The following is a 7,150-nucleotide window of genomic DNA, read 5'->3' on the forward strand; positions in this document are numbered from 1 at the left end:
ATAAGATGTGTTACCCAAAACCCCATGTTACCCAAAACCCCATGTTACCAAACCCCATGTTACCCAAAACCCCATGTTACCCAAAACCCCATGTTACCCAAACCCCATGTTACCCAAAACCCCATGTTACCCAAAACCCCATGTTACCCAAACCCCATGTTACCCAAACCCCATGTTACCAAAACCCCATGTTACCCAAACCCCATGTTACCCAAAACCCCATGTTACCCAAAACCCCATGTTACCCCAAAACCCCATGTTACCCAAAACCCCATGTTACCCAAACCCCATGTTACCCAAAACCCCATGTTACCAAAACCCCATGTTACCCAAAACCCCATGTTACCCAAAACCCCCCAAAACCCCATGTTACCCAAAACCCCATGTTACCCAAACCCCATGTTACCCCCCAAAACCCCATGTTACCCAAAACCCCATGTTACCCAAAACCCCATGTTACCCAAACCCCATGTTACCCAAAAACCCCATGTTACCCAAAACCCCATGTTACCCAAAACCCCATGTTACCCAAAACCCCATGTTACCCAAAACCCATGTTACCCAAACCCCATGTTACCCAAAACCCCAAACCCCATGTTACCCCAAAACCCCATGTTACCCAAAACCCCATGTTACCCCCCCAAAAACCCCATGTTACCAAAACCCCATGTTACCAAAACCCCATGTTACCCAAAAAACCCCATGTTACCAAAACCCCATGTTACCAAAACCCCATGTTACCAAAACCCCATGTTACCCAAAACCCCAACCCCATGTTACCCAAAACCCCATGTTACCAAAACCCCATGTTACCCAAAACCCCCAAAACCCCATGTTACCAAAACCCCCCAAAACCCCATGTTACCAAAACCCCATGTTACCAAAACCCCATGTTACCCAAAACCCCATGTTACCCCCCAAAAAACCCCATGTTACCCAAAACCCCATGTTACCCAAAACCCCATGTACCAAAACCCCAAAACCCAAAACCCCATACCAAAACCCCATGTTACCCAAAACCCCATGTTACCAAAACCCCATGTTACCAAAACCCCATGTTACCAAAACCCCATGTTACCAAAACCCCATGTTACCAAAACCCCATGTTACCAAAACCCCATGTTACCAGAACCCCATGTTACCCAAAACCCATGTTTCTCTGGTGGTAAAAACCAAACTAAATGAATAATGGTGGTTGCAGTCACTACTTTTAGATTTTTCCAAGGTTCTAGAAAGAGAAACTAATTCTGAACTTGTTATTAAAATTAGAACCACTTCAGGTTTGTCACAACATTTTAAACACCAGTCCACTGCTGACCATTGATTTAAAACACAAAACTGACCTAAGATCAGCATGTAGGGTCAGCTTCATTCTACTCCTACTCCGTCCCCTGGGCTGCTCTCTCCTCTCCCGGTCCAGCTTCAGCTCTGGAGCTCAGAGAGACCATCTCCATGTCATTGACATAAAGATCCATGCTGCTCACCCTGTTCACTCTCTTCTGCCTCCTGGTGGGCTAGGGAGACACAGCACCAACAGTCAATTTACTCTCTAGTATCTCCATTCTCCTCTCCTCCCCCTCACCCTCTCCCTCTAGTTTAAATGACTTGTAACGTCTGAGTAAATGTCTTTACCTTGTAGTACAGGTAGGAGGTGGTGATGGCTGTCAGTAGGATCAGCAGCACTACAACGTGTCTGATGATGAAGGCTGGCAGAGGAGAGGCTGCAAACAGAAACACCTTTGATGAGGGGACTGATCATCATCACATAGATCTGTGGGAAATCTGTCAATGACAAAGTTATAAGTCTGGTTCATGTTCAGTTACCTGTGATGGTGAGGGAGAGGAGCTCACTCTCAGAGGAGAAGTTATGAGAGAAAACATAATTGTCATAAACACAGCTGTAGTTCCCTTGGTGGGAGTCATCTGCAGCAGGGAAGAGGAAGGCAGCAGAGTGATTGACAGCTGGCTGGGTCTGGGTTCTGTTGGAGCCGGTGAACGTGAGGAGGAAGGAGCCTCCTGGGTACTGTGGCTGAGTGGAGCAGGTGATGGTGAAGTTGTAGCCCCTGAACATCTCGGGCCCCTGGTGGCCCCTGAAGACCCCTCCCATTGGGTCAGTCAGGAAGATATCAGGCTGGACCAGGAGATCTGTAACAATAAAAGAGAACAAGAAAAACCTCTTCAACTAGTTTCCTATAGATATGACAATAACATCAGCATGTAACAGTGCCAGCCACCCTCCCTCACAGGGCAACATGAGTAGTGGGCCTACAGTCACTGAGACAACATATGTTGATATCAGGCTGAAGCAGGACATCTGGAACAAGAGGAGAGAAAAAGAAAACGTAGCTCCTCAACTACTTTCCTCATTTAGATGTGACAATAACATCAGCATGTAACAGTGCCAGCCACCCTCCCTCACAGGGCAACATGAGTAGTGGGCCTACAGTCACTGAGACAACATATGTTGATATCAGGTTGAAGCAGGACATCTGGAACAAGAGGAGAGAAAAAGAAAACGTAGCTCCTCAACTACTTTCCTCATTTAGATGTGACAATAACATGACATGTGACAGTGGTAGTGAGTAGAGACGTTCACTGAGATAACACTCACATACAAAAGCATTCTGGGATATTTAAGTTGTATTTGATTCCTACTTGACTGAGTGATCTATTTAGTAAAGCAGACTGACAAGCTAAACAGTGATCATGAGAGGTGCAGAGGAAGTTGTATGAATGAAGGAAATCAGTTGAATGTAATTATAATATGTTGATATTACCTGAGCAGATCACTGTGAGTCCAGGAAGGAGATCATAACTTCTTAAACACTCCCTCAGTGAAGACTCAGACCCATCACAGGAAACTCTAATCCCTACAGTGGTGTTTCCTGGTAGTACTGAAACAGTGGAGCCACAACCCAGCTGTCTACACACTACTGCAGCTACATTCCTCTGGTTCCAGTCCTCAGCTCCCACAATCCTCCACTCTCTCTGGTCGTACCACTCCACTCCACCAGCACAGCGACTGCCTCGTCCCACCAGCCTCACATCATCAGGCTCTGAGAAAATAAAAGAGAGACAGTAATCTTACTATTTTCTCACTAAAACACACCTATATTGTCTCTCATATTCTTCACTCCAGGTGAGAAACAATGTTGATTGAGTGACAAACTGTTTCTTACCTGAGCAGGTGAGTCCAACAGCATTACCAGGTAGGCAGGTGTTGTTCTCTCTGTCTGAGGTGTCACAGTCCAGGAGAAGGGACTCTTTGCCTTTACACTGGAACTCTTTATCCCAGGTCTGACCCTCACCTCCTCCATAGAGCCCCCTGTAGAGCTGCAGGAGCCCCACAGCCAACATCCCTACAGACTACCTCTGCATCCTGCCGGTCAAAGTCAGCTTCACACACTGAGGCCCAGGACTGATTGGACTTCACCTCCACTCTCCCAGAGCAGAGACCAGCTCCATCCACAAGCCGCACAGACTCTGGAGAAAAAGAGTTGGTTGAACATTCAATCAGTTTTGTTGATGACACTGTCAAGGACTAAACACAAATATGTTGGATAAAAGATTGTAGTTTGCTATGTTTGATACTGTAAGAGGTAGAAATGGGTTCTTAGTCACTCAGGATCGGGTTGGGAATAATGCAGGCAGGAGACAGGAATAAGTTCACTTCACTTTATAGAAAATAAACAGCTGGACATCCATCAGGCAGCTTCACTTCAGTACCATCTACAATCAATCTTTTATCCAACATATTTGTGTTTAGTCCTTGACAGTGTCATCAACAAAACTGATTGAATGTTCAACCAACTCTTTTTCTCCAGAGTCTGTGCGGCTTGTGGATGGAGCTGGTCTCTGCTCTGGGAGAGTGGAGGTGAAGTCCAATCAGTCCTGGGCCTCAGTGTGTGAAGCTGACTTTGACCGGCAGGATGCAGAGGTAGTCTGTAGGGATGTTGGCTGTGGGGCTCCTGCAGCTCTACAGGGGGGGCTCTATGGAGAAGGTGAGGGTCAGACCTGGGATAAAGAGTTCCAGTGTAAAGGCAAAGAGTCCCTTCTCCTGGACTGTGACACCTCAGACAGAGAGAACAACACCTGCCTACCTGGTAATGCTGTTGGACTCACCTGCTCAGGTAAGAAACAGTTTGTCACTCAATCAACATTGTTTCTCACCTGGAGTGAAGAATATGAGAGACAATATAGGTGTGTTTTAGTGAGAAAATAGTAAGATTACTGTCTCTCTCTTTTCTTTTCTCAGAGCCTGATGATGTGAGGCTGGTGGGAGGAGGCAGTCGCTGTGCTGGTGGAGTGGAGTGGTACGACCAGGGAGAGTGGAGGACTGTGGGAGCTTCAGACTGACCAGAGGGATGTAGCTGCAGTAGTGTGTAGACAGCTGGGTTGTGGCTCCACTGTTTCAGTACTACCTGGAAACACCACTAGAGGGATTGGAGTTTCCTGTTCTGGGTCTGAGTCTTCACTGAGGGAGTGTAGAAGAATGTATGATCTCCGTCCTGGACTCACAGTGATCTGCTCAGGTAATAACAAGATACACTATATGGCCAAAAGTATGTGGACATTAGTGGATTCGGCTATTTCAGCCACACCTGACAGGTGTATCAAATCGAGCCATGCAATCTCCATAGACAAATATCAGCAGTAAAATGTCCTTACTGAAGATGTCAGTGAATTTCAACGTGGAACATCTCGGAGCAACAACGGCTCAGCCGTGAAGTGGTAGACAACACAAGCTCACAGAACGGACCACCGAGTGTTGAACCACGTAGAGCGTAAAAATAATCCTCTGTTGTAAAACTCACTGCTGAGTTCCACATACTTTAGTCCATGTATTATATCTCCTTCCTGGACTCACAGTGATCTGCTCAGGAAATATCAACATATTATAATTATATTCAACTGATTTCCTTCATTCATACAACTTCCTCTGCACCTCTCATGATGACTGTTTAACTTGTCAGTCTGCTTTACTAAATAGATCACTCAGTCAAGTAGGAATCAAATACAACTTAAATATCCCAGAATGCTTTTGTATTGAGTGTTATCTCAGTGAACGTCTCTACTCACTACCACTGTCACATGTCATGTTATTGTCACATCTAAATGAGGAAAGTAGTTGAGGAGCTACGTTTTCTTTTTCTCTCCTCTTGTTCCAGATGTCCTGCTTCAGCCTGATATCAACATATGTTGTCTCAGTGACTGTAGGCCCACTACTCATAGGGTGGCTGGCACTGTTACTGATGTTATTGTCACATCTAAATGAGGAAAGTAGTTGAGGAGCTACGTTTTCTTTTTCTCTCCTCTTGTTCCAGATGTCCTGCTTCAGCCTGATATCAACATATGTTGTCTCAGTGACTGTAGGCCCACTACTCATGTTGCCCTGTGAGGGAGGGTGGCTGGCACTGTTACATGCTGATGTTATTGTCATATCTATAGGAAACTAGTTGAAGAGGTTTTTATTGTTACAGATCTCCTGGTCCAGCCTGATATCTTCCTGACTGACCCAATGGGAGGGGTCTTCAGGGGCCACCAGGGGCCTGAGATGTTCAGGGGCTACAACTTCACCATCACCTGCTCCACTCAGCCACAGTACCCAGGAGGCTCCTTCCTCCTCACGTTCACTGGCTCCAACAGAACCCAGACCCAGCCAGCTGTCAATCACTCTGCTGCCTTCCTCTTCCCTGCTGCCGATGACTCCCACCAAGGGAACTACAGCTGTGTTTATGAGAATTATGTTTTCTCTCATAACTTCTCCTCTGAGAGTGAGCTCCTCTCCCTCACCATCACAGGTAACTGAACATGAACCAGACTTATAACTTTGTCATTGACAGATTTCCCACAGATCTATGTGATGATGATCAGTCCCCTCATCAAAGGTGTTTCTGTTTGCAGCCTCTCCTCTGCCAGCCTTCATCATCAGACACGTTGTAGTGCTGCTGATCCTACTGACATCCATCACCACCTCCTACCTGTACTACAAGGTAAAGACATTTACTCAGACGTTACAAGTCATTTAAACTAGAGGGAGAGGGTGAGGGGGGGGAGAGAGAATGGAGATACTAGAGAGTAAATGTCTGACTGTTGGTGCTGTGTCTCCCTAGCCCACCAGGAGGCAGAAGAGAGTGAACAGGGTGAGCAGCATGGATCTTTATGTCAATGCCATGGAGATGGTCTCTCTGAGCTCCAGAGCTGAAGCTGGACCGGGAGAGGAGAGAGCAGCCCAGGGGACGGAGTAGGAGTAGAATGAAGCTGACCCTACATGCTGATCTTAGGTCAGTTTTGTGTTTAAAATCAATGGTCAGCAGTGGACTGGTGTTTAAAATGTGGTGACAAACCTGAAGTGGTTCTAATTTTAATAACAAGTTCAGAATTAGTTTATCTTTCTAGAACCTTGGAAAAAATCTAAAAGTAGTGACTGCAACCACCATTATTAATTTAGTTAGGTTTTTACCACCAGAGAAACATGGGTTTTGATAACATGGGGTTTTGGTAACATGGGGTTTTGGTAACATGGGGTAACATGGGTTTTGGTAACATGGGGTAACATGGGGTTTTGGGTAACATGGGGTAACATGGGGTTTTGGTAACATGGGGTTTTGGTAACATGGGTTTGGGTAACATGGGGTTTTGGTAACATGGGGTTGGGTAACATGGGGTTTTCATAACATGGTGTTTTGGTAACAGGTGGGTAACATGGGGTTTGAGGAACATGGACATGGGGTTTTGGGTAACATGGGGTTTGAGGAACATGGGGGTAACATGGTTTGGGTAACATTGGAGTAACATGGGTTTGGTAACATGGGTTTTGGTAACATGGGGTTTTGGTAACATGGGGGGATTTGGAGTAACATGGGGTTCTGGGTAACATGGAGTTTTGGGTTGGGGGTAACATGGGGTTTTTGGGGGTAACATGGGTTTTGGTAACATGGGGTTTTGGTAACATGGGATTTGGAGTAACATGGGGTTCTGGGTAACATGGAGTTTTGGATAACATGGGGATTTGGTAACATGGGGTTTTGGTAACATGGGGGGTAACATGGGTTTTGGTAACATGGGGTTTTGGTAACATGGGGTTTGGGTAACATGGGGTTTGGGTAACATGGGGTTTTGGGTAACATGGGGTTCTGGGTAACATGGG

At 46.0% G+C, this 7,150-nt stretch overlaps 2 protein-coding genes across 2 annotated transcripts; one reads left to right on the forward strand and one right to left on the reverse strand.

Annotated features, from left to right (window-relative positions):
- Positions 1 to 1,223: 1,223 nt before the first annotated feature.
- LOC121842851 (deleted in malignant brain tumors 1 protein-like) lies at positions 1,224 to 3,779 on the reverse strand. Its single transcript, XM_042312622.1, has 5 exons — positions 3,180 to 3,779; positions 2,778 to 3,056; positions 1,825 to 2,145; positions 1,633 to 1,721; positions 1,224 to 1,514 (listed from the first exon to the last, which is right to left on the reverse strand). The coding sequence occupies exons 1-5, from the start codon at positions 3,355 to 3,357 to the stop codon at positions 1,380 to 1,382; spliced, it is 1,002 nt and encodes a 333-aa protein (XP_042168556.1). The 5' UTR covers positions 3,358 to 3,779; the 3' UTR covers positions 1,224 to 1,379.
- On the forward strand, positions 3,581 to 6,572 carry LOC112235367 (deleted in malignant brain tumors 1 protein). Its single transcript, XM_042312621.1, is given in 8 exon segments — positions 3,581 to 3,592; positions 3,767 to 4,130; positions 4,256 to 4,328; positions 4,330 to 4,532; positions 5,481 to 5,801; positions 5,905 to 5,993; positions 6,114 to 6,215; positions 6,218 to 6,572. Coding segments are annotated over 8 exon segments (1,206 nt in total). The 3' UTR covers positions 6,260 to 6,572.
- Positions 6,573 to 7,150: the final 578 nt, after the last annotated feature.

The sequence above is a fragment of the Oncorhynchus tshawytscha genome, unplaced genomic scaffold (genome assembly GCF_018296145.1).
Source record: "Oncorhynchus tshawytscha isolate Ot180627B unplaced genomic scaffold, Otsh_v2.0 Un_contig_639_pilon_pilon, whole genome shotgun sequence".
Classification (NCBI taxonomy): Eukaryota; Metazoa; Chordata; class Actinopteri; order Salmoniformes; family Salmonidae; genus Oncorhynchus; species Oncorhynchus tshawytscha.

Coding starts and splice junctions, on each gene's coding strand:
- LOC121842851 (XM_042312622.1), bottom strand. CDS start 3,357: ATGTTGGCTGTGGGGCTCCTGCAGCTCTACAGGGGGCTCTATGGAGGA. Junction 1,722..1,824: donor CCTCTCCCTCACCATCACAG/GTAACTGAACAT, acceptor TTCTGTTTGCAG/CCTCTCCTCTGCCAGCCTTC. Junction 1,515..1,632: donor CCTCCTACCTGTACTACAAG/GTAAAGACATTT, acceptor GTGTCTCCCTAG/CCCACCAGGAGGCAGAAGAG.